This window comes from Vidua macroura, chromosome 14 (assembly GCF_024509145.1).
Source record: "Vidua macroura isolate BioBank_ID:100142 chromosome 14, ASM2450914v1, whole genome shotgun sequence".
Taxonomy (NCBI): Eukaryota; Metazoa; Chordata; class Aves; order Passeriformes; family Viduidae; genus Vidua; species Vidua macroura.
Window position 1 is genome coordinate 1120217 of NC_071584.1, and position 26290 is coordinate 1146506.

At 42.9% G+C, this 26290-nt stretch overlaps 1 protein-coding gene across 9 annotated transcripts in view; it reads left to right on the top strand.

Annotated features, from left to right (window-relative positions):
- The first annotated feature begins 200 nt into the window (after positions 1-200).
- Positions 201-26290, top strand: part of TAF1 (TATA-box binding protein associated factor 1) — a 29430-nt gene continuing 3340 nt past the window's right edge. The window contains exons 1-36 of one of the 9 annotated variants that reach the window (XM_053990236.1): positions 201-342; positions 556-673; positions 1265-1381; positions 2184-2303; positions 2731-2972; positions 4960-5178; positions 5621-5839; positions 6022-6220; positions 7100-7213; positions 7729-7896; positions 8279-8406; positions 8517-8624; positions 9335-9508; positions 9583-9756; positions 9840-9944; positions 11021-11221; positions 12102-12243; positions 12664-12794; positions 13337-13417; positions 13819-13968; positions 14107-14226; positions 14389-14564; positions 15255-15490; positions 16754-16961; positions 17213-17378; positions 17528-17739; positions 17987-18095; positions 18290-18388; positions 18965-19142; positions 20416-20483; positions 20891-21013; positions 21374-21466; positions 21543-21627; positions 22117-22184; positions 22263-22379; positions 25170-25295. In XM_053990236.1, coding sequence (XP_053846211.1) covers positions 217-342; positions 556-673; positions 1265-1381; positions 2184-2303; positions 2731-2972; positions 4960-5178; positions 5621-5839; positions 6022-6220; positions 7100-7213; positions 7729-7896; positions 8279-8406; positions 8517-8624; positions 9335-9508; positions 9583-9756; positions 9840-9944; positions 11021-11221; positions 12102-12243; positions 12664-12794; positions 13337-13417; positions 13819-13968; positions 14107-14226; positions 14389-14564; positions 15255-15490; positions 16754-16961; positions 17213-17378; positions 17528-17739; positions 17987-18095; positions 18290-18388; positions 18965-19142; positions 20416-20483; positions 20891-21013; positions 21374-21466; positions 21543-21627; positions 22117-22184; positions 22263-22379; positions 25170-25295 — 5220 coding nt within the window. In that variant the 5' untranslated portion in view covers positions 201-216. Of the gene's footprint in view, positions 343-370; positions 674-1264; positions 1382-2183; positions 2426-2730; positions 2973-4959; positions 5179-5620; positions 5840-6021; positions 6221-7099; positions 7214-7728; positions 7897-8278; positions 8407-8516; positions 8625-9334; positions 9509-9582; positions 9757-9839; positions 9945-11020; positions 11222-12101; positions 12244-12663; positions 12795-13336; positions 13418-13818; positions 13969-14106; positions 14227-14388; positions 14565-15254; positions 15491-16753; positions 16962-17212; positions 17379-17527; positions 17740-17986; positions 18096-18289; positions 18389-18964; positions 19143-20415; positions 20484-20890; positions 21014-21373; positions 21467-21542; positions 21628-22116; positions 22185-22262; positions 22380-25169; positions 25296-26290 lie in introns of those variants that run through there. The other 8 variants (XM_053990239.1, XM_053990240.1, XM_053990241.1 and 5 more) reach the window with 8 other exon arrangements.

Sequence of the window (26290 nt, forward strand, 5' to 3'; positions counted from 1 at the left end):
CCACTTGTAGCGCACCTGTGCTGAGGGCTCTTTCCTGTGGAAAGCCGGGCCCGCTTCCTCGAGGCAATAAAGGAATTTTTGGGAAGGGCGGAGCGTCTGCGTTCCTTGCTGCGCCGCGGGGCGGGGCCGCGCGGGGGCGCTGTGGGCGGGCGCCGCCGCCGGGGCCGCTCCCGCCGCCGTTTCCGGCTCGCTGTCGCTCTCGGTGTCGGCGCAGCGATGTCGGACTCGGAGAGCGAGGAGGAGGCGGACGGCGGCCGCGCCGAGCCCTTCTCCCTGGCCGGCTTCCTCTTCGGCAACATCAATGAGGCGGGGCAGTTGGAAGGGGACAGCGTCCTCGACAAGGTGTGGCCGTGTCGCTCCGGGAGGGCGCCGCGGGCGGGGGGACGGGCGTGAACCGGGATGCTTGGGGCGACCTGGGCTATATGGGGGTGCACTGGGGTGAAACCAGGGCGACGCGGTTTGTGCCGAGATGTGCCGGGACGCGCTGGGGTGTATCGAGGTGCTCGGGCCGTCCCGGGGGCGCCGCTCGGAGCCTCCCAGCTCTGGTCTCCCCAGGAATCCAAGAAGCACCTGGCCGGGCTGGGCGTGCTGGGGCTGGGCAACCTCATCACCGAGATCACCGCCAGCGAGGAGGAGAGCGCCGAGAGCGAGGGAGCGCACCTGGACGAGGAAGGTTTGGCTGCGCTTGGGTGGCAGGGGGGCTGCGGGGTCACCGCTCGTGCCGGAGCGAGCAAAAGGCTCCCAGGTCGGCAGCGGCCGCCGGGGATATCGCGCTGGTCTCTGGCCAGAGGCCCTCTGTCAAAGGCCTTCCCTTCTCGCCTTGCCAAACGGAATGCCACAGTAGCTCCTGATCAATTTTGCACCTGTTCGCTTTAATTTTTTATGAGAATTTTCTCTCCTCCTTCATAGATGAGTTTAGTCTGTATTTGTATTAAAGAAGCCTGCTTAGCACACGGTATAATAAAATCTTTTTCTGAACTTGAACCATTTCCATGAGTAAGTGATAAGTGCTCCTTCAGTTTTCCTGAGCTTGTTGAACAGTTTCCATGAGTAAAGTGATAAGTGCTCCTTACCAGTCTTTTAGGGGAAATTCAGAGCCATGAGAGCTTTTGATTAGAATGAGGGGAAAAGTACTCTGGTGGGAGATGCTAATCAGATAGTTTTGTTTTTTTAAATAAAGGAAGCATAGCAAAGGATTCGTAGGTACCTAATGAAGTCTGATGTAACTGACACAAATCGGGATAAAGTTTTGTGTTTCTCCTAGGCTGGGTTAAGAGCACAGAGGATGCTGTTGATTACTCAGACATCACTGAAGTGGCGGAGGATGAGAGCCGTCGCTACAAGCAGGCGATGGGCAGCCTGCAGCCAGCTCGAAGGCCGGGTAAGGGGGATCAGCACTGCAGCTCTGCCTGTAGGAGCTGCCTGGGGCATTGTGCTTTTTAACTCCTTGCTTCAAGGGCCCAGTATCAGCTTTTGTGAAACTGTCTTTGCTGGATGAAGCCACTGCTTGCTGTCTTCCTCTTTTAAGGAATCTGTTCCTCATTGGAGTCACTTCAATCTTAGTATCTTTCTCCTGTTTTACTCTTGATTTTTTTTTTTTAAAGACCCTGCAGAAGGCACCTTGGTTCTTTTGTTAGTCCCAGGTATCTCTGTCTGTAATCTGGCCTAGAATATGCTTTCAAAAACAAGCAGCTTTTCCATTTCAGTAGCTGCTGGTGTAAATGCTACATCTTGGCATATCCTTTAAAGGTGTCTTACACTTAATCTTTCTGGTGACTTTCTGTGGTTAGTGAGATATGAAGGTGATTTGGACTTTTTAACCCACATTTTCTTTATTTGTTCTACAAAGAGTGAATAAAAGGATGTGATAGCAGAATATATAAACGCATAAGCAAATTGTGACTAAAAGGAGGTCATAGCAGAATATATACATACACCTGGATTTTAAGTGCTTCAGTCATCTTTCTGTCAGTTTCTCTTTGTCCTTCCTTCCTAGTATTTTTTAAAATTACATCTTGCAAATGAGTTTGTGCGGGAAGCTGAACTACTGCTAAGAGTTTTCATCTAGTTACAAGATGAGAATGGTGTCTAGGCCATCAGGTTTGAAACAGAATAAATGGAAGGGCTGCCTGGTTTTCTTTTATTACCTGCTTAACACCTGGTGTTGTCTCCTGCCTGGTCAGATGAAGATGAGGATGATTACGATGCTGACTGTGAAGACATTGATTCCAAGCTGATGCCGCCACCACCACCACCCCCAGTACCTGGAAAAAAAGAAGATGAAAAGGAGGCAGTTGCCACTGGTGAGTGAGGACTTTCTTCTTCTCTCTGGCAATGTGAATGTCTGAAGGAAGCAAACGCCCCTGTGGAGCAGTTCTGCGGCACCACGCGGCACCAGAACTCGGTCTGCAGGCTGCAGCTGAAGGTGAGTGTTTGTGGTGTTGCAGGGTTGGCTGGAGCCTAGGGTGAAGTGTTGTATTTCCAGTGACTGTTGAAATACCCGTATTGACAATGAAACTGTTTTTTTGTCTCATCCTCTCAGTTGTGGCTGGGGAATTCACCTGGAACGCTTAGGATAAAATGAAAGGTTAAACCAGAATGGTACTTAGAACGCCTGCACAGGCTTAATTTTTGCATAACTTCATATAAACAGTAAATGTGGCACTATGGGGTTATGCTAGGGGAGAGGGAGGAGACCTGTTTGTTTATGAGGTGCTTGTTCTATTGTAGTATCTGAAGATGGAGACGGTATCATTTTGCCCTCCATCATTGCTCCTTCCTCTGCTGCCTCCGACAAGGTGGATTTCAGCAGCAGCTCTGATTCTGAGTCAGAGATGGGACCTCAAGAAGCCAGGCAGGCAGAATCCAAGGAAGGCAAACTCACACTTCCTCTTGCAGGAATCATGCAGCGAGATGCTACCAAACAGTTGCCAAGTGTTACAGAGCTCTTCCCAGAATTTCGACCAGGCAAGGTATTGTGAGAGACACGTGGAAGAGATGTGTGTGTCCTGTAAGCCCTCTAAATATCCATTGCACAGTGTTTAGGGCTATGCACTCAGTTATCACATGGGTGTTCTTGCTCACTCAATACTTTCTTTAGTTTCTGTTTGCTGCTATTTCCAGATTGATTTTATCTAATAGTTTTCCTGCCATGTGCAGGAATCTCTTAAAAAGCATCCTGTAAGTCAGGGTGTGAATGTTTTGCTGACCATAGCAAAGGCCTGTTGATTTGATTCTTTTGCCAGATGATTAAAAACCAGTGTTAATCTATCTGCTTCCTGGCTTTTCTGGTAAATACTTGCTCCTCCTTTTATGCTGTCCTGAACTTGGTGTGCTTTTCCTGTAACAATTTGTGATCTGTATCTTTACTTAATTCTCTCTTGAAACTGCTCTGAGCATAAATTAGAAACAACCTCAAAGCAAGTTAGTTCAAGGAATGGTTGGGTTTTGCACAAAGCAAATTCATTACAATTCTTTTCTGAATGCTCCCAAGTAGAAAATGCAACTTATATATATATCTCAGTAATTATTCTGGAAGTTTTAAAGCTGTCAAGAAGAAAGGATAGGTAGGAGGAGAAGGACAAGGAAAATGGGCTTATAGTTGTAAAACAGATAGTCGTAGACAAAGATAACTTGGTTTTATGTGTGCCTCAGAGAGTTTGTGTGAGGAGCTGTATAATTTGCATAATTAAATGTCATGTTTTAATGCTATAGCTGAACACTGTCTGTTGGTAATCTAGGTGAGGCTCTAGCACAGAAGTTTCCCTTCTCAATGCTTTCTAGGCTTTTGCAAACTTGGTGTTTCCTGTGTATCAGCTGGTGTGTTCATTTCTTTGATGCTCAGCACGAAGTATCAGAAACTGGCTCAGTGCTAGGTGTGCCCAGTGGGCGCAGAAATCAGTGCAAGCAATTAATGATGAGCACTTTCCAAGATTAATTCATGAGCAACAGAGCTGACAAAGCCTAAAGCCCTGTAGATTTTGCTATGAGGATGGGTTGGTGTGCATGTTAACATAGCATTGTATTTTTGGATGAAACCCCCTAAAATAGCACGTGCAGAAGCAGACTTTTGTGTTCCTCTAACCTATTAGCAGCTTAACTATGTGTGAGACCTTTCCTCTTCATGGCAGGTCATTGAAACTGGATAAAGGGTTTGTGAACAGTCTGTGTGAGTTTTGGAAAGAAGGTTTACATGGGTATAGGCAGAGGTGGACAGAGTGGTCATATAAACATTTCCTTTGGGGATCAGTGTAACAGATTAACAGAGAACATTATTAGGGTATATCTGCAAAATCTTTGGTTCTAACTCCTGTTTCCTAAATATGTCAGTTAATTTAGAAATAATGTTTTACCTCTTTCAAAGAAAAGAAATGTGTTTAAAAACCAGCAATCATACCCATAGACAGAACAGGAGAGAAAATGTATCATCACCAGGGGTGCAGGTTTTGGAGGTGTGCAGTGTAGGGGAACTACATTATAATGGAAATAAAAATAAGTGTATTATTTCTGGGCCATATTATTTATCTGTTTCCTTAAGAAATCTCTATATAACTCTCTTTTAGCTTGTCTCTTTTGCTTATAATTTTTATCAACTCTTCTTCAACCTCCATGTGTCTTTCTGAAGATTGTGGATTGTTCAGAATAAAAATCAATTCCTTCCAGGTGCTGTCTAACCACATGTCCAATATGTAAAGGCAGTCTTTCTTCCCTCTGACTTTCTCTGTGTCTGAAATTAAGACTATATCCTTTTGAAAAGGAGGGGTCCATCAAACAGAAGGATCAGAAACTTTTTTTTTCGAGTATAACCAAGAGGTTGTTGATTGCATTGGGAACTGGGGTTGTACCACACGCCGAGCTTCTGAATTTCAGAGTGCTCTCTTGCATTACTGTTCTTCAGGCGAGGGCAGGCATTCCACAGTGTCTGTTTTAATTTGATCCTCTTGCTTTGTCGCGTTCCAGGTGCTGCGCTTCCTGCGTCTCTTTGGCCCTGGGAAGAACGTTCCGTCGGTCTGGCGAAGCGCCCGGAGGAAGCGCAAGAAGAAGCATCGGGAGCTGGCACAGGAAGTGCAGATACAGGAGGGTGAAGTTGTGGTTGAGAGTGGAGTGGAAGGAAAATCTCCTTGGGAGTATGAGTTTGCAGCTCCTCCCCCTCCTGAGCAGTGCCTTTCAGATGATGAGGTGGGATATCTGAGACTTAGAGAGGGTCACCAGCTAGTGCCGGGGGTAGTAGTGGAATTGGATTGGACAGCGACTTTTAGCGGAAGGTGTTTTTCCTTCAAAAGAAAAGTGGAGAACAGAGTTGGCTTGCATTCCAGCTGGGCAGCAGCTCTTCTCCAAATACTAGTCAGTGACTTCAGGTGATTGCTTCTCACTGAGAAGGCCGCATCCGTGGTACAGGATCAATAGGAGAGCTTACCCTCTTTGTATCAAGAAGAAATCTCTGTGTTCTTGGAAGTCTAATTGCAGAACATTCTTGAGGCAGCTAGTAAGTATGGAAAAGAACTTCTTAGAAGTGCTTTTCTTCTATGAGAGTAAGCTGGGAGACTTGGAAGGAAGAGACCTCTTACTGGCACTTAGATAAACCACCAGTGTAACCATTCCCTCTTTTGCTGTGCTTCAGATTACCATGATGGCGCCTGTGGAGTCGAAATTTTCCCAGTCGACGGGTGACACAGACAAGGTGACAGACACCAAGCCCAAGGTGGCCGAGTGGCGCTACGGCCCCGCCCAGCTCTGGTACGACATGCTGGGCATCCCCGAAGACGGCAGTGGCTTCGATTATGGCTTCAAGCTGAAGGAGAAGAGCGAGGAAGAGGCTAAAGGACACACAGAGGAGGGGGTGAGAGGGGAACCATGGGGCAGAGTGTGGGGATGGATGCGGGGATTGCTGCACGATGAGAATCTGGTGATGGGCTGGTGGATTGTTGTGCACTGTGCAAAATGGGACTCTGGATTTTCCTCCGTTGCTTTGGAAGGATGTCTTCTAAGTCATGTCTTCCAGTAACTATTACTCCCTTCCAGGATGCGGAATCTATGAAGAAGGATGATCTGCTAGCTGATGAGCACTTCCTCATGGTGACACAGCTCCAGTGGGAGGACGATGTCATCTGGAATGGGGAGGATGTCAAGCACAAAGGGACCAAGACGCAGCGTGCGAGCTTGGCGGGCTGGCTGCCATCCAGCATGACCAGAAATGCCACTGCATACAATGCCCAACAAGGTGATCAGGGCTCTGACACCAGCTTTACTTGCTGTAGTGAGCTGACTCGTTACATGCTCAACTGCAGCACTTAGTAAAATTACACATGTACGGTTGCGTGCCTCAAATGTAGAACGTAATTCCCTCTGTTAGGGAATGCTTTTTTGGCAAAATCACAGCTCCACTGAGAATTCTGAGAGTCAGTTCCTTTCCAAAAACAGAGTAGGTCACTTCTGTTAAAAAAGCCCCGATCCCAGCTCTGTCTTTTTCCTTTCCATGTGGAATACCAGATGCTGGATCCATCTACATTAATATCAAGAAAAGCTGCCCTTAGGATTTCCTCTTTTTATAGGCTAGTGGAATTTTGTTTACTTTTGTTTTTATTTGGAAGAATTATGTAAAAGCCTTCAGAAGTTTCTCCTCAACTAAAAATTGTATTCTGTTTTTTCTAGATAGGAAGTAACAATTCTTACAAACCTCAGACTTCTTTTAGACATGGATGCATTTTAAATTGAAATAGTTCACGTAGAATGAATGTTTGTCTTGTGTTTGTCGTATCTTATCCTGCTTCTACAAGGAAAGACTAATGGGGATGTCAGATCTTTATTGGGTACCAGTGTCAATTCTTTAGTGGTCAGCTGTGAGTGCAAGACACTGAGGCGTTGGGTGGGTGAACTGGAGATTTTTTGAAGAGACTGCAGACTCCAGCAGTCAGCTCTGTGTGAAGCATGTTTTTTTTAAGCTTTCCCAGTTCTAATGACACGTGTCACTCTTTGGGATGTGAGCAAGTAGGGCTGAAATTCACTCTCCATGCAACCCCCCAGGCCTGGTTTAAGGCACTACAGTGCCCCCTGACCCTCCCACTCAAGCTGACTTTGCTTTTGTTTTCCTTTTCTGTAGGTTTGAACCGCAGTGGCTCTTTGCTCAATTCACCAATCCCTCTAGCACAGAAACCCAATGTGGCAGGAGTCCTGGGCATAGCAAAGTGCAAGGAAAAGGCCCCTGAACAGCAAGGTAATGGCCCATGAATAGGTGCATGTGCCCTTTCTGTGGCAGAAGGGCTGCTTGTTTGCTCTAAAACATTTTGGAGGCTGTGTTTCAATAGAGCAAAATCTTTGAGCGTTGGTGTTGGTTTTCCTAGTTTTTACAGAGACTGGGTAACTGAGAGGAGTTTTAAAAGGTTTTATTCCATTATCAGTCTCGATGAATGGTGAAATACGAGGGATGTAAAACTCAGTGCCATTCCATCAGATGTACAAGACTGTGTGAACTTTCTATCAAGTTTTAAGAATGCCTTACAAATCCATTTTCCACACACTGGTAAAGCTCAGGCTTGGGGCTCTGCTTCCTCTTTGCTTTCAAGATCAATTTTCTTTTGCCTTTTAGAGTTTCTGCCTCAGGAAGCCTGAAAGATGGGGAAGGTGGAGGGAGTACGATGTGGGGATGAGATCTGAAATAGTTTTCTGCCAAGGCTGAAATAGTTTTCTGTGTCTAAAGTTCTCAAGGGTTCTGCTTTATGATTGTTGCAGTTTCCCTGGATGAAGACAAACCCTGGTACTCCATTTTCCCAATTGATAATGAAGAGTTGGTGTATGGCCGTTGGGAAGACAATATCATCTGGGATGATCAGGCAATGGAAACCTACTTGGATCCCCCTGTCTTAACACTCGATCCAAATGATGAAAACATAATTCTAGGTGTGTTTATGGCGTCCAGAAATTTGACTTGAGGAGGAAGAGACAAGGGGAAATGAAAGCAAGGGTTCATAATTACACTGTAATGGAAAGAAATGGACTGGGGCAATACTTATGGCCTTCCTTTGTTCTGGCTTTTGAAGTTAATTTGCAAGTCGAAGGCCTAAGCAGGAGGTGGCAATGCTAATAACCTTTATTGGTGTGGTGTACATATTCAACTTCCAAGTTAAATGCAATGACAAGAAAGCAAAAATTAGTACCTTGAAAGTTAAATTCAATGTGATTAATCTGGCTCTTGATGTGTTTTAGGAGTGACTGTCTTAATCTGACTTGCATGCATGTTGGTTTGAAGAGGAAAGGTAGGAATGTAAACTTGTGCTTTTAGAAATTCCTGATGAAAAGGAAGAGATGACTTTGAACTCTCCATCCAAGGAGAACAAGAAAGAATCTTCTCTAAAGAAGAGTCGGATCCTGTTGGGAAAAACAGGTGTCATCAAGGAAGAACCACAGCAGGTCAGCATAAGCTTTAGCATCATCTCCAGGGTTAGGAGTGGTGAGGAAGGAGTGAGGTTTGTTGGGTTTTTTTGACAGCACCTCTCTCTCTGTGTTTAAAATTGAAATAGAACATGTCTCAGCCAGAGGTGAAGGATCCCTGGAACCTCTCCAACGATGAGTTTTACTACCCCAAACAGCAGGGACTTCGAGGAACCTTTGGAGGCAACATCATCCAGGTAGTCACAATAGTCTTAATGTGAGTGAGAGAGCTTGAGTGTCTTGGTAGGAGATTTCTAGCTGTGAGGATAGGACTGAAGATTTTTAGAAAAACAGAATTTAGATTACAGCAGGTCAGTTGAGTGTTCATGAGAGATATTTTTAATGTTCAATTAAAATTAGGAGTTTGAACTAATTTTTATTGATTGCCCCATCAAACTGAGGTTTAGTTGCTTGATCTTCCTGTGTGCTACTTGCCATGCTTTTGTTTGGTGTCTTATTATGTAGTATTCTTTGTAAACCAGTAGTGGGAGGGGAGAAGGAGGTGCAGTTTGTACTTGTGCTGCTCCTGTGTGTCTTAGTCTGAATATTATAAAGTTAATTTAATTACTGATGAATATGAATTACTGCTCACTAGCCCTAGGTGAGGAGATGATGGCTTTACATGTAATTCCTAGTTAGTAAAAAGATCCCATCATTGGGTACCATTTGAAATAGTAAAGTTGGAGTCATCTCTGTACGCAAAGGAGAGCTCTTTATATGGAAGTAAGCACTTTTCTGTCAAAAGGCAACATTTATGATGACAAGTGAATTTCAATGCACTTGCGTTTCTACTAGGAGACCTAAAAGTATCCCTGGGCTCTCTTGCTTAAGGTTTAGTGGATAGGAGGATGGTCTGACTTTTGAGGTGGTGCATGTCCCTCTTAACACAGCTTGTGTTCTGTGCCAGCACTCCATCCCAGCAGTGGAGCTCCGCCAGCCGTTTTTTCCCACCCACATGGGTCCCATGAAGCTCCGACAATTCCATCGGCCTCCCCTGAAGAAATATTCCTTTGGTGCCTTGTCCCAGCCCGGGCCCCACGCTGTGCAGCCTCTGCTGAAGCACATCAAGAAGAAAGCCAAGGTAGAGATGTTCCTGTCTGCCTGTGGGCTGCTGGGTGAGCTGTTCTCCTGACGCTGTCCCTGTCCCTGGCGCAGATGAGGGAGCAGGAGCGCCAGGCCTCTGGCGGGGGGGAGATGTTCTTCATGCGCACACCGCAGGACCTCACTGGCAAGGATGGAGATCTCATCCTTGCTGAGTACAGTGAGGAGAGCGCCCCTCTGATGATGCAGGTTGGCATGGCAACAAAGATTAAAAATTACTACAAGAGGGTGAGTATGCAGGTTCTGCTGTTGGATAGTGATTTCTCTTGCCTCTCACTGAGAGCTAACAGCACCTCCGTTGCACCTTCCAGAAACCTGGCAAAGATCCAGGAGCTCCAGACTGTAAATATGGAGAGACTGTTTATTGTCACACTTCTCCCTTCCTGGGTTCTCTGCATCCAGGCCAGTTACTGCAGGTGAGAAATGAGGTTTTAACATTTAAAAGACCTATAAGTTGGATGTGACGTAATAGGCAGAGTACCTTTTCCAAGCCCTATTTATTCAATCATAAATAATGCTCAGCTTCCAAAAAAAACCAGCTTCCTTTTCAGTTCCACTTTATGTCTCTTTGCTTACTAGTGATAGTAATTGCTATTAGTAATTCAGTCCTTAGCTTTCTTTTTTTTTTTTTTTTAATCTATGTTGTATGCTTTTTAAAGTTGTTGTAGGAGTTACAAGAGTTGCAGGAAGTGAATCTTTGCTGTTTTGCTTAGTATTAGAAATAGTGTTAGAGGACTGAGGGGAAAACCAAAGCTACTTGAATGCTGGAGAACTCAATAAATAAGTGTTGGAGGGGATAGAAAGCATGGATTTCTCACAGTCCAGGATTTTATATGTACCTTCTGAGAATTGCACTTCTAGGATGCCATTTACTAGTTAGGTGTACAGACTTCTGCTTTTATGAGCCTCTCTGTGTTGTTAAAATACATACATTTGAGATGGAGAGAGGAATTAAGAATGTTAGAAGGACCACCTGGCTAGTAATCCATAAAGGTAAATATAAATGGATTTCAGTTAATGCTTGCTGCTTGTGTTGCAGCAATAATTCTTCCATTCTGTACCACAGGAAAAAGGTACGGTGAAGGTTCATATTAGAGATGTATCACAGAGCTTACAGTGCTAATTGTGTGTTGGGCTGGTTTCTGTGGTTATTGTGTTCTTTTGCAGATGTGTTCTTTCTGTCTTTTTTTTTTTTTTTTTTTTTTTTTTTTTTTTTTTTTTTTTTTGAAAGTACCTCCTTAAAGGTCCTGAAGTACTTCCAAATATCCAAAGAGCCCTTCAATCTCTGCATTTGTTCTAGTGTTCCTTAAGCTTTTGTTCTTCATCCTTGACTGCTCCCTGCACATCTAAGTATGCTGTGATATAAATGATGGTGTACCATTGCAATCAACCTTGGGGTATTGGGGTTTTTTAAGATCTTTTTTTGTAGATTGTATCACAGAAGATTTGATCAAAACTTGACTTTTGAACTTCAATTTGTTTCTCTTAACAGGCATTTGAAAACAATCTTTTCCGGGCCCCCATCTATTTACATAAGATGCCTGAAACAGATTTCCTGATCATCCGGACAAGACAAGGTTACTACATTCGAGAATTGGTGGATATTTTTGTAGTCGGGCAGGAGTGCCCACTCTATGAAGTACCTGGTCCCAACTCTAAGCGAGCTAACACACATATCAGAGACTTCCTGCAGGTATGTGATAAGAGGTTTTCTGGGGATCTGGGGGGGTCTTCGGAGCAAGCCCATGGCATAGGCTTGGGCCTCAGGTGGATAGACAATGAGATTTGTGAATCTCATGGTCCTGCTGTGACTCCCTTTTTTCATTTGTTTGTTTTCTTGTGAGGTGAGAGCACTGCAAAGGTTGGATGTTAACCAGAGAGACCATTCTGGTTTTCATTTAACCAAAGACTTATAAAATCTCTCTTCTGTTTTAATGGCAACCTATCTGATGAGTAAATGATAAAGGCTTTTTATTACCAGACTAAAAGGTTAGGAGATTATATATAGATGTGCAAAACTGAAGAAGTTAGAGTTTTGAAGTGGTTGTGCTGTGTAAAATGTCACTCAGATGGGTTCTACTAAGAGTCAGTTAAGGAAACTTATCACTGTGCTATCAAACAGCACAGAATTAGAGTTGCCTCATAGGTATTTCTTAATTCTCTAGATCTTGTGATGGTTAAGCTTTGGGACAGTTCCATGAGCATTCAGTAATTATCCTCAAGTTCATATTTTGGAGAAAATTTATAGTAATTTACTGTCAGTTTAACTCAAAATTATAACTCCAGAGGTATTTGCAGAGCAGAAGAAAACATGCTGTTCACAGAATTTCTGTGACAAAGCTCGAACATTTCTAATGTGCTAAAACAAACTTCCAAGACAAATCTTCCACATCTCATTCTCAAAAACAGCTGAACCTGAAGCAGACACATGGCTTGGAAAAATCTACTGAGTAAATTTATGAGAAACAATGTTTTTTATGTAGTAAGTCTGAAGCAGTCACCAGAAACGCTGGCTGTAGTGTCTGTGCAAGTTGGTTCACTGTTTCTTTGGACGAACGGGTCTTGTTTTGTAGGTTTTTATCTATCGCCTCTTCTGGAAGAGCAGGGACCGTCCGCGGAGGATCCGCATGGAGGACATCAAGAAGGCTTTTCCCTCGCACTCCGAGAGCAGCATCCGCAAGCGGCTGAAGCTCTGTGCTGATTTCAAACGCACAGGTACCCACGGGGTTTGTTTGGTGGTCAGCCATCCTTTGCTGCTCTTGGAGCTCCAAACACAGCAGAAGAAGGGAACGTCTCCTGATAAACCATTCCTGAAAGCTTGTAGAACTGAAATGTCATCTGGCAGGGGTTCTGTTTGTTCCAATTTTTAAGAACGTGCACTTTCCTTTGGCACAGTTGTGCTTGATGGTGAGAAGCGACTGCAGTTTAGACATTTTTAATAACCCTTTGGGCAGTTATTTTTAATAACCCTTTGGGATTTACTCATTAAAGGCTCAACACAAAAACACATTCCCTTCCCTCTGTGTGTAGCTATGTTGTGTTTAGCAAGCAAATACATGCACATGAAAGCTGGGACTGTGATGGCATCCAGCACGTGCGGGAAACTACTCAGTGTTTGACCTGTGCATTTTTCAGGGATGGACTCCAACTGGTGGGTTTTAAAGCCGGATTTCAGGTTGCCAACAGAGGAGGAGATCAGGGCCATGGTGTCCCCAGAGCAGTGCTGTGCCTATTACAGCATGATTGCAGCAGAGCAACGGCTCAAGGTAAATCCTGGTAAATCCAAGGCAAATTACTGGCATCCTATGAGGGGTGAGCCTAGGGAACACCTTCTGCCTGAAGCTAATTCTGCTATAAAGTAGGCAAGTTAGGTCCCTAACTGTTGTGTCACCTGCTAAGTTTGCTGCTGCATAAAAGGGAGTTAAGTTTTAAAGGAAGAAACACTGTATTCTTACCTTCTATTATCTGAAAATTGAATTAACTGTGCTCAAAAGCACCAAAGGGAAGGTACAAGAAAGGGCTTATTTTTATACCTGGAGCTCTACAGCAGAAAGTAACCAGCAGGTGGCTGTAAGAGACAGAGATATTTTTTTTTTTTGAAGTTGAGTGCACTGTTAGGTATTGCGTTTGTCAAAATATGGGCAGTTTGACATCTGCTGCTGTTGGTCACTGTGAATCTTGCAGACAGCTCTCTGTGGAAGTTTGCTTGTTCAGCATGGCAAGTCTCCACAGAGACACTTGTAGTTCTGTCTCCAGTAACCTTTTTAAGACTTCAGCTTCTCATTTTTACCCTAACATTTTTCTGCAGGATGCAGGTTACGGGGAGAAATCCTTCTTTGCTCCAGAAGAGGAAAATGAAGAAGATTTCCAAATGAAGATTGATGATGAGGTATCATCAGAGCGATGCATGAGTGTGTACACCAGTATATAAATTTGAATGGCAGGAGAAAAATGAGGTCCTTATATTTAAAGGACATATTTAAAGTCCAATTCAGTGTTTCCAGTGTTCACACAACTTTCCTGGGAACTTCTGCTGGCAGCTCATGCCTGTCTTTGGTGATTATTCTTGCAGGTCCTTTCAGGGCTAAGCTTTTTTTACCTTAAATGCCTTTTTGTGAGTTCCTTAGCACTTCAGTTATTCATTGAAGTGTTATCAGGGCAGCTGAAGGATCAAGAAGAGGAATTCACCCTCATTGTGTCAGTTGAAAAGGTCTCAGTATGACTGGAAGAATTGCAGAATAAAAGCTTGGACTGTAAGGGGGTTATGATTGTTTATTTTCTCGCTGGCAGGTGCGCACGGCTCCCTGGAACACCACACGAGCCTTCATTGCTGCTATGAAGGGCAAGTGCCTCCTAGAAGTGACCGGTGTCGCAGATCCCACTGGTTGTGGGGAAGGATTTTCTTATGTCAAGATTCCAAACAAACCAACTCAGCAGAAGGTATAGCTCCCAAGGAGCAATAGCTGGGAAGTCATGTGGGAGAAGTGGACTAAATAAGGGACCTTAGGAAGAGGAAATATCAGATGAGCCTAGGAGAGACTCCTTTGACATTAATAGGCTGAATCTTCCTCTGAACAGGACGATAAAGAGCCTCAGCCAGTGAAGAAGACAGTGACTGGCACAGACGCGGATCTGCGCCGACTTTCCCTCAAAAATGCCAAACAGCTTCTGCGGAAATTTGGAGTGCCTGAGGAGGAGGTGAGTGTGAGCCCAGGGCGGGCTGCACGCTTCACTAGTGGCTTCAGCAGCTGATGGACTTACACATTTCTACTTTGACTTCATGTGGAGAGGAACTGAGATCCACTGCCAGGTACCTCAGCTATGTGTCTCTAAAACCGCTCCTCTTCTTCCTCTTTGCAGATAAAGAAGCTGTCCCGGTGGGAGGTGATTGATGTGGTCCGCACGATGTCCACAGAGCAGGCACGCTCAGGGGAAGGGCCTATGAGCAAATTTGCCCGTGGCTCTCGGTTCTCTGTGGCAGAACATCAGGAGAGATACAAAGAAGAGTGTCAGCGCATCTTCGACTTACAAAATAAGTGCGTTCTTATCTGATGTTCACAGCCTTGGACCCCACCCTGTCCCCACCTCAAAAGTCCAGCTCTGTGCATGCCTGGGGCTCACTGATATGTGGTGGTGTAGGTGTTCATTCAACTTGCTGGGCTTGTGAAATACAGCACTAAGAAAGAGGCCTTTGGCTGTTAATAGAAATCCTCAGGTTAAGTGTCTTGCTGTCACAGACCTTTTGGAAAGGTAGAATGTGTTGCAGAGTCACAACATGAGATGTTCTGCAGTTCCACACATCAGGAGTTCACCACCTTTTTTCCTTTCATTTTTCTGTTCTGTTTTGTTATGAGCAATTTGCCATCTCTCTCTTGGGTAGCAGGTAGCAATCCTATGTCCTGATCTTAGAACTGCCAGAAGAACTTATGCATTATTCCTTGTTCTGGCCTGAGACTTGAGAGTGGTGAGGGAATAAGGTATTGTTAGTGAAGAAGAGATCAGCTATTTAGAAGATTGTCTTGAAGCAGTTACCTTTTAGTAGGGGTTAGAAGGAGGGTTGAGAAGGGAATATATTATGCCTGTTGTAGTAGTGATTTGTATAATTAATTCTCCAATCTTTGCATCATTTTACCTTTGTATTTCTGGGAAGGTAACAGACTGTTGTTTTTTTTTTTTTTAATTTGGGAGGGCAACATTCACTGACTTCAGGATGCCTCCTATTTCAGAGTTTTGGAATCCACTGAGATCCTGTCAACAGACACAGATAGCAGTTCAGCTGAAGACAGTGACTTTGAAGAGATGGGAAAGAATATTGAGAATATGTTACAGAACAAGAAAACTAGTTCTCAGCTCTCTCGGGAAAGAGAAGAGCAGGAACGGAAGGAATTGCAAAGGATGCTCCTGGGAGAAGACAATGACAAAGACAGGGGCAAAAAGGACAGGAGAGACAAAAAGGGGCTCTGTAAGTAACTACAACTACCAGAATTATGCCTGGGAAGGGATGCAGGACTTTATGTCAGGCTGCAAAGTGTGCTGATGTGGCCTCTCAAGAGTGCAGATTCCTCACAGGGAACATGTATAAACATGCTTGTCTGGGGCTTTTCCCTCTCTGGGGGTTCTTCCTTCTCTTGAGCACTTAGTGGCTGAAAGTGCATGTGAAGTGTATTCTTTGGCTCATATCTTTTGTTTATTTTGAACTATAAACTTACTCTGGTATTTCTTTAGATAGTCACTGCTGCTTCCTACTGAAGTTTCTTTTTTTTTTTTCATTTTTATTTTGAGTGGGGAGCTGTTTTTTCAGTATTCTTCTCAAGATGTGTTCACACATAGTTCCCGCAGCCATCTTACGGTTGTGTAGTTGGATCTTCTGTGTACACAGAGCTCTGTGTGAAGCAGGCACAGTCTGCAGGCTGATAGCAGTGTCTGTTACACTGTGTGCTGTGGCAGCGGGTTTGGAGGTAAATTGGGCAGCTGCCAGATTTGGATCTCATGGAGATGTGCTTGTTTTAAGTGCGTTCCAGCAGAGAACTTGAACATGTCCCTGACTGGCTGGTAAAACATTTGGCCTGTGAATGAACTTCATGACCACTGTTGTTGAATGTGTGTGAGCAAAGCTGAGCTCTGCATCCGAGTCAATGTTATTCTTGCCATCTATTCTCAAATTGGGAATAAATCTAATTCCAGTAACTAATAAATAGTTACTGGAATAATTTAGAAGGCAAATGTGGAAGATTTTTGATGATTATTACCTCATGAAAAGATATCCAGTGTTACTTTGTACAAAACCTCTCAGCCTGAATTATGAATGGTGCTGGAAAGATTCTGTGCTCACTTGGCACACTGTTTGGAGCACTCCTTGGAAAACTGGATAATTCTTGACCCTCAGTTTCTGCCAGATAACCATACCTATGATGAAAAGCACTGTAACTAATCCATCTGCAGGGCCAGATGCAATTGCATTGCAGGTTGCACGTGTGGGTCCTTGTTGACTGTAGCTGTTCCTTCTGGCATTATAATCCACGTGGGTAATTAGGTAACTGTTTCAGCTGGATTTCGTGTCATGATAAAAGAGCACGAACAAGCAAGGGAAAGACTTCTGTTAGGTTTTCCTGCATGTGTGTCTTGGAAGCTTTTAAGCCAAAATTATCTGCTGTATTTAAACAGTGTTATTTCTACAGTGTGGAAAAAAACTAGAAGCAAATAAAGCATTTTCTTGTGACAACAGCTTCAGCAGCCTCAGCAAACTCTCACAAGGATGATGACACTGCCTCTGTGACTAGCCTGAATTCCTCTGCCACGGGCCGGCGCCTGAAGATCTACCGCACGTTCAGGGACGAGGACGGGAAGGAGTACGTGAGGTGTGAGACGGTGCGGAAAGCCGCTGTCATCGACGCCTACTGCCGCATACGGACCACCAAGGATGAGGAGTTCATGTAAGGCCTTCGTGGTCTCCTTCTTCTGCCTCTTGACTTTGCCTACAGGCCTATTTCATTCCACTGACAGCATGAAGGAATGTAGAATTGAGCGTAGAAGCCCAGCACAGTAATTGTGGAGAGAGAGAGATTTAATGGCTGTCCATTTGGAGGGTGTCACAAACTTCAAGCAGTGATTGAGCTGTCAGAAGAGTACCTGGGAAATCACGAGCTAGGCTGGTAAATGTCTGTATTTCTTTTCTCCCACGCAGACGGAAGTTTGCTCTGTTTGATGAGCAGCACCGTGAGGAGATGCGGAAGGAGCGGCGCAGGATCCAGGAGCAATTACGGCGGCTAAAGCGGAACCAAGAGAAAGAGAAACTCAAGGGCCCTCCAGAAAAGAAGCCCAAGAAAATGAAAGAGCGTCCAGACTTGAAAGTAAGGATATCCATACGGGTTCGGGCTACTGGAGAAATTTTCTGTTCTAGTGATGTACTAAAGATCTTCCTGGGGGACTTTAATGATGCTTTACCTCAAAACTAGGAGCCCATATTTGAATTCTGATCCATCACCTTCTATTTTTGCAGTTAAAATGTGGAGCATGTGGTGCAATCGGGCACATGAGGACTAATAAGTTCTGTCCTCTTTACTATCAAACAAATGCCCCACCTTCTAATCCTGTTGCGATGACAGAGGAGCAGGAGGAAGAGCTGGAAAAAACAGTCATTCACAATGACAACGAAGAACTCATCAAAGTTGAAGGAACAAAAATTGTCCTGGGTAAACAACTGATTGAGAGGTAAGGGAAAAAGCAGAGGTACTGGTGGGGATTATAAGGATAAACAGTGTAGAGCTTAATGCAGAATACTGATGTGTGTAGTAGTCACAGGAATAAAGTGACAGGGCTTTATATAAACTGTTAATGCAGTATTTCAGATGAGCATTTGGTATTACGGCAGATGGAACCAAAGCCAGTACTGGGGGACAAACGGTCTTGATTCACCTGAGGGCTGGAGGAAGTATTGTGCTCTTTTGTTTGTGTCTAGTGCTGATGAGGTTCGCAGGAAATCCCTGGTCCTGAAGTTTCCTAAGCAGCAGCTTCCTCCCAAGAAGAAGCGTCGTGTAGGGACAACGGTGCACTGTGATTATCTCAATGTGAGTGAAGTGTTACTGAGCTGATTGCAGCACCTCCACTTCTGTTTGTACCAACTGGCCAAGCCCTTAACTGCTCCTGTGCAACCTCCTCAGGACTGCCCAGAAAATTAATAAGCTAAATTGTCTAGGATTTCTGTGAGTAAATGTTTTGCATCTTGGAACTGCCTTCATTTCTCTGTCTCTCATTTTTTCAGCGTCCCCATAAATCCATCCACCGGCGGAGAACAGATCCCATGGTGACGCTCTCATCCATCTTGGAGGGCATCATCAATGACATCAGGGATCTTCCCAATGTAAGTTTAAGCTATGATACCCAAATCCTACATCTCAAGAAATATGGTTGAAGTAGGGTATGTGTTGTAGACACCAGAATGTGGCTAGTTTTGTATGGATACATGTTCAAAGCTCATATGTGATTTTAATTTTTTTTTTTTCCAACAAAACCAGCACAAGATGAATGAAATGTAGCAGTGTCTAATGCTTTTATATGTGTGGCACTGGAGAAGATCTGTCCTTCACTCTTTTCTGACCAGACTTTGCCAGAAACTTGCAAAATCAAAAGATTAAATGGCAGATTTGAGTTGAAATGAGAATTTTAAAGTTCAGTTTCTTGACTTTTGTGCTGCAATCGAAAATACCATCTTAGAATTCTCTGTGAGATTTTCCTTCTTAGAATGATACTAGAGAATATTGTGTGGAAGAAAGTGTTTGCCATCATGGGGTTGAGCTTATTCTGTTTTCCCTGGTGCAGTTAAGGAACTGTTTGTGTAAAGGTTTTATACCTTAGTGCCTGTTTAACTGTGGAGGTTAAACTGAGATTAGCTGTGCTAGTACTGTGCTAATAACCATTTGTTACTTTTCCTCCTCAGACATACCCCTTTCACACGCCTGTAAATCCCAAAGTTGTCAAAGATTATTATAAGATCATTACCCGGCCCATGGATTTACAGACCCTGCGTGAAAACGTCCGGAAGAGGCAGTACCCATCCCGGGAGGAGTTCAGGGAACACCTGGAGCTCATTGTGAAGAACAGTGCCACATACAACGGTAAGAGCACAGGGAAATCCTGTGCCTGCTAATACACAGTGCATGGATGAGCTGAGCAACTTGTAGAGCCAACAAAAGCAACACAAAAGTAGAACAAATTCGCTTCCAGATGGCAATAGTGAACATGTATTTTTCCAGATATACCTGAAAGATTATATTCATGTTAATGAAGTAATCAATAAATAAGAAAGAAGTGAATTCCAGCATGTAGCAACAACTAAATGATGACTGTGACGTGGTAATGGAAGTTCAATTATGGGTCTGTGTCTTGGGGTGACTCAATGACTGAAGGCTTCTGCATGTTTCAAGTCCTGTCTACCTCCTTCATAGCTAAGTAAAATACTGTTTTCAGTAGATTGTGTTATTATGCTTTATTGAATGAATCTTTCAATGCAGTTAGGAATAATTCACACCCATTGAAGCCAGTGCCTTGGAGCATGCAGCTTTGAGTAGAGTTTGCTGTCATGATTTTGCATATTTTGATTCTTAGTCGCAATAAACGTTTTCCCCATTTGGGAAGGTCAGGAAACTACTTTTAAAAAAATGAAAGAAAGCTGGTTTAAAATAAAAGCATAGATTCTGTGGTAGAGCATGTATCTGCTGGGGAAAAGTGCTGATTCATTGGTGGTCAGCTTTATTCTGACTGCTGATAGAAAGGTTTTTGTCCAAAATACTAATTTGAGAAAAAAACCTCCCAGCTGCACTGAGTCTGTCTGTCAATGTGCAGCATTGAGGGTGACACTGACAGCACTGGGTTTGTGTCTTTGCTGCTTCCTTTATTATTTTGACAGTTAAATCCCTGATTTATCCTAATAAATAAGATCAATTTTTTCATAGTTCTGTTGCAAATGTTTGTTTCTATGTCTGAGGAATCCTGAAATTATTTAAAGCTGTGAGTTTTTGAATATTCCTTAAATGTCCATCTTGCCTTCCTTAGCAGTTCTGTTTCACTGACTGGACTTTGTGAAGGAAACAGAAATTTCATGATTTATACTGTGAATATTTGACAAAGGTGGAGGGCCTGGAGGCCAGTCTCAGCTGGCACAGCTGCTTTCCAAAGGTTTCCAAACTTCACCAGAATGTATGCCCAAAATATTATTTAGTACAAATAACTTTTTCTCATAAAAAATACATGCTGAACTTGAATAACTGTGTGTATTGAGAATATAGTTGAGTATATACTCCTAACTGTGCTGGAAATATTATCAATGATAAATCATATTGTGACATAGGCCCTTTTTAATCAAGCTGCACTTGCTGTGTGTGTTTGCAGGGCCAAAGCACTCACTGACACAGATATCCCAGTCCATGCTCGATCTGTGTGATGAAAAGCTAAAAGAGGCAAGTTCTGTGGATGTGTTGTGGTCAGAATGGAGGGGGAGAGATGATCAGGGGTGGTTGAAGACTTTGAGAATAGAGGATGTGTGTAGGCAAAACACAGGGGTTTAGGGAGCTTAGTAGAAAATTAAGGGAGTTCTTCCTCCTACCCCAGAAGATATTTGAATTTTTACCATTTTGAACAGCTCCCATGGGAGCCTTTCTGGAAAAAAAAAAAAAAAAAACCACAGATGTGTGTTTCTTATTCTAGTTACTTTATCTTATCTATAGGCTTATATCTTGACTGTTACCCCCCATTAGTTACAAGTGTTTTCATAAAAAGGTGCATGGGAGTCTCTCTGGGACAGAGTGTCTTGATAGTTCGTTGTTAGTTTATAGTCAGCCACTGATTTTCTCTACTTCTTTTGCAGAAGGAAGATAAACTGGCTCGATTAGAAAAAGCAATTAATCCTCTCCTGGATGATGATGATCAAGTGGCCTTTTCCTTCATTTTGGATAACATTGTGACTCAAAAGATGATGGCAGTTCCAGATGTACGTATCTTGAGTGACGGTGTGTGATCTGCAAAATGTGCTGATCTTGTTGTGGAGAAAACAGGGCTATTAAATAGAAAAGTCTTCTGTAAAACTATTCATTTGTATTATATGTTCCTACTGTTGAACAGATATCAACAGGCCTAGTTAAAAATCCAGCTGGTAGATCTTTTCTCTGTGTCCCTCCTGAACCTAAATGGTTGGATTCAAGAGGTCTTGTTATAAATACCTTAAATACATTTGGAGTGTTAATCAGTTCTGCAGACTTATTTTCTGACATTTGTAGCTCAAACTGTAGAAATTCTTGCACGGGAACTTTCTAAACCTGTCTGTTTTCTTTTTATTTTTTTTTTTTTTCAGTCTTGGCCGTTTCACCATCCAGTTAACAAAAAGTTTGTTCCTGATTATTACAAGGTGATTGCTAATCCAATGGATCTGGAGACCATCCGCAAGGTGTGTACCTTGAACTGAGCAGACTCTCGAGGGGTGTTTGGACTTGATCACTTACTGTGTGACAATTCTCTTCCAGAATATCTCCAAACACAAATACCAGAACAGGGAGACTTTCCTGGATGATGTTAACCTCATCCTTGCCAACAGCATTAAGTACAATGGTAGGTGTTGGAAATGAGGCTGCAGCTGCCTTTTGTACTTCAGTTAATTCATCTGGGCACCTGTACTGCCAAAGTGTGTTGAAGCCTGAGGCTGTGATTCATAAACCTGATGATTGTTTTCCTTTCCTGAGGAAAGAGATGCTTTAACAGTGCTGTTTTCACTGTCATATGGAGCTTTATTACCATCTGGTGCAGAATCCTCCTTTGGGGAGGATGTTCTGCTTGCTCAGTACATGTCTCTGCTCCAATGATTTGTTTCTGGGAGTTTCCTTGAGACAAAGTACAACCTTCCTGTGTCCTAAATCACACTTGCAATGCTGGAACAAACTGGTTGTGCTATTTTAGCTCAATGTGGGCTCTGCTTCGTGTTTCTCCTTACATCAGGAGTTGGGATTTAGGGTCCTGTGTGAGCAAAACCTGTCTTGTTGTCTGGGCAGCTGGAATTGAAAAAACATCAGAATGTATAAAGAGATTTGTTTCTTACTACAGGGTCAGACAGCCAGTACACAAAAACAGCCCAGGAGATTGTAAACATCTGTTACCAGACTTTAGCTGAGGTATGTGGACAACTTCAGTGGAGTATTTACAGTTTGAATTTTCTGTTCTGCAACCTTAGCAAGCTTTTTTGTTCTTAGTATGACGAGCATCTGACTCAACTCGAGAGAGACATCTCTACTGCTAAAGAAGCAGCACTGGAGGAGGCAGATCTGGAAAGTCTTGACCCTATGACCCCTGGTCCCTACACTCCACAGGCAAGTGACCAAGCAAGGCTTTCACTTTCTTTTAGTTTCAATCTCCTGAGCGTTTGATCCCGATTTTCCTCTTTGTTTTGTGTTCTCCATCTGTCTGCAGTTGGTCTTTTGGTAGAGTAAGTTGTTGGATGGTGTGCTAACACTTGCTTTTTAAGAATAAATATAAGAAGCGGTTCTGATGCTTCAGAGAGTGAGATACCTAAGACAGAGATTTCCCAAGCAGGTTGTAACACTGATCCACAGATGAGCTGTGTACAGTCAGGTACAGCTGAGTGTTGGTTGGAAGTGTCACATTTAGGAACCCTCAGAAGTCAAGCAGTGGACAGGTAAGGAGAACATGAGGACAAAACGTGGATGTAGTGCTCAGAGGAATCCAGGGAGCTGGTTGGTAGTGGTATTGTTGGGAAGGCTCATTGCTGTGGGTAAAGGAACTCCCTAATAAGGTCAGCAAAGTCCGACTGTAACCTCATTGCTGGGATTCTTTACATCTCTTTGTAACCTCATTGCTGGGATTCTTTACATCTCTTTGTAACCTCATTGCTGGGATTCTTTACATCTCTTTGTTCCAGTTCTAGTGGAAAATAACATTTTTTAACCTTTATCATTATTTTATAGCAGACAGTTGCGTGTGTCAGGTATTTTCTATGCGTTACAGAGCAAGTTCATGCTGGGCTTCTTTTCAAAGTTTACAGTTTGGCAAAGATTTGTAAGCTACTTAGACTTTTAAAAAAATAATTCTTCTTATTATGGGTTGTTTGGTTGTTTTTAAAAACATCAGTTAAAAACTTTCACCAGGAATGACAAATTAATTCATGAAAACTAAAATTATCTTTGGAATTTGCCTAGGAAAGCAGGAGATGTCATCCTAGTGTCTGAGGTGTGCCTTTTGTTTATTTGAAAAAGTTCATAGGCCTTGGGAAAGATCTCTGTGTTGATAATTGAATGATAAAATGCAAATGTTGTGGTATAGGAAGACAAAAAAAAGCTTTCTTTGCAGTTGTTCATGCAGTTGTAGACCAATAATTTTTCGGTTCTGTGCAAGTCTGATGTAATTACATCTGGAAAGTTGTATTTAATTTTAGCAAAGTCAGAGCAGAAAAGAAGGGCTTGAAGTTCAGGAACAATTTAAGATCTTATAAAGTTGATTTTTAAGATAAAAACGAGATTAAAAATTGTTTAGGCAAGAAGACTGTATGGCTGAGCCAGGATAGATGGACACAGGTGGGTTTGGGGCAATATTTAACACCCTCCCATCCATCTCTTCCCAAAAAATACCCAAAATGTAGCATTTTAGGAAGGTAGAAAGTGTTTGCTAGAAATGCTCATCACATTCAACTGGCTGGGAATGCTAGAGCTGTGTATCTTGGAAAAAGACCTTTCTGCCAATAGGAACTATTGGCCTGTAAGAAAGTATTTGGAGACGAGTTATTGAAACTGTTTGTTGACATATTTCAAGAATTAAATGGCATCAGTGGTGATCCCAATGCATAAGAGAGTGAGGGACAAAAATGCCATTCTCCCATCTGATGGTTTCCTTCCCAAGGGCAAGGTTATGTGGTCTGATTTTATTCCAGGCTGGTGATCAGAAGAGAGGAAAGGAGGCCTGGGCAGGGAACTGTCCTTGGTAAGAGGAAAGAGCTCTCTGAGCTTCTCCATTGAACTTGTCACCTGAAGGCCACCCTTTCCCTCTGCTTCTTGGCTGGAGGCACAGTCCCACTTCCCACGCTCCCAAACTTGCCACAGATGGCAGGTCTGGTGGAGAGTGCTTGACTTTAGTTCCCTTTTTTAAATGCAGTTGTGACAGCCAGCATTTATCTCCCCATGTGGGTCTTCAGAGGTTGGCCTCCAGGATATAAAAAGCAAATACAGTTGAGAGCTGTCTGTGCTTTACATGTCTGTTTAAATTCTTAGGAGAACTGTTTTGCCTACTTTAAGAATTATTTCTATTGTTCTTAAGACTTTCAGTATTGTCATGATCTATGAACATGATCTATGAACTATTGTAAGGGAACTTTATTAAAATCCTAATATGTAGTTCCTCTTAACTCTTCAGAGATCAATCTGCATGCAAACTGCAAGTTAGCTTTTGGAACACTTTATCTAAATCCCCTTTTTGTTGCTTGTGTCATCTCTAGGGGTTGAGGCAGTGGTTTAGGTAGGATTGATTGGAAGCTGAAGCTTTGCTGTTTCATATGTGCTAGACTTTTCCCAGTTCTCACTGGAGCATTTGGGGCTGCAACACTGTTCCCATTATAAGGAAGTAAATGAAAAAGGGCCATGCTGAGTCAGACCAAAGGTTGATGTAATCGAGTCTCCTGTCTCTGGCAGGGAACAGAAGTAGGTGGATGCAAACATGCAGTGATCATTTTTACAGCAAACCCTCTCTGCTTCTGGGAATTGGTTGTTCAGGCACCTTAAAGTTGTGTTGGACCTGGACCATTGTATTTGTGAGCTGCAGAGAGGTCTATTCTCTGTACATTTATTGAATCCTTTTGGAGCCCATTTGGGATTTTGGCCTTTGTAGAATAGCACTGTAGAGAAATACTGACTTCTATTTTAAAATCTGCTATTTGGCAAACTTCAAAGCTGATGTTTTGAGCTATTGCATTTGCCCCATTTGTTCTTTAAGAATAATTAGCTCATTTTGACTAAACAGTGTGTAATAATATGAACACTGTGCCAAAAAGATGCATTTAGTCCTGAAATCCCAGTCTTGCCTCTCAAGATACTGTTCCAGTCTCAGTTCAGTGCCTGAGAATGTTCTGTCTCCTGTTTCCACCTGTACTTTAGCCACCAGATTTGTATGATACCAGCACTTCCCTCAGTGTGTCCCATGGTGCTTCATTCTATCAAGATGAAAGCAATTTGTCTGCTATGGACACTCCCATCACTACCACAGGGAAGCAAGGAACTCAGGTCAGAATCCTCCATTTTCTCATCTGGTTGGGGAGTTGTCTTGTATGAGCAAATTACTAAAAGGAGGCAATGACTTTGTAGGAAACAGGTGACAAAGATCAGGTTTTCCAAGCAGAGAAGGGAATCTCTTCCAAAAAGTTATGATATTGTCTTCATTTTGTCTGCTCTGAGGCAAAAGTAAAAAAAAAAAAAAAAAAAAATTAAAGAGCACTGGGAATTGAGACACTGCAAAACAAAGAATAGAGAATCAAAAGCTGCAAAAGAATCTGCCTAAGGCCAGGTATTTATTTGCTTCACTACTTCTGGAAGTAGAAACCTGGTGACTCATGCTACAGAGGGTTAATATGCAATCCCTTGTTAATTCTGAAGAGGGAAATGGTGAAGGATATCCTACAGATTCACAAGATCATAACTAGATTATTATGGTTGCATCCAGTGACAATTAGGAGCTTGGAACAGGTGGTTGCCACTGTAGATACCTCATAGTTGGAAAAAAAAAGCAGACAGGTTAAAGGGATTAAATAATTAGAAATGAACTTGTACAGTAACCACGAATATTTTTCCTTAGTCTTTATTCTGTATTAAACAAAAAAACCTAAAAAAATGTTGAAGGAGAGAGAATAGCAGAAGGATATGCAGTAATAGGACCATGAAAGTAAATTGCTAGGAGGATGAAGAAAGTGAGGAGCCATAAGACTGAAGGTGATGCCAGAAAGACTGGTGAGAGCTACTCTGAACAATGCAGGCAAGCAGAGATTGGTTATGAATAGTTCTGTGTAGCATTGTAGCCATCTGTACCTTTGTGAATGCCTTCTAGATTTGGAAGTCTTCAAGCTTCCTGTAGAAATTTATAGTCTTTGGGACAGAATCTGCATGCTGTCTTTATCTTGGACTCTTGGGGACTGTGGGAAGAGCAGGAAGGGAAGGACAGGAAAAGATTTGAGGGAAGTGCTGTATGCTTTTAAAATATATAATGAAAATAAGCACTTTTTTAC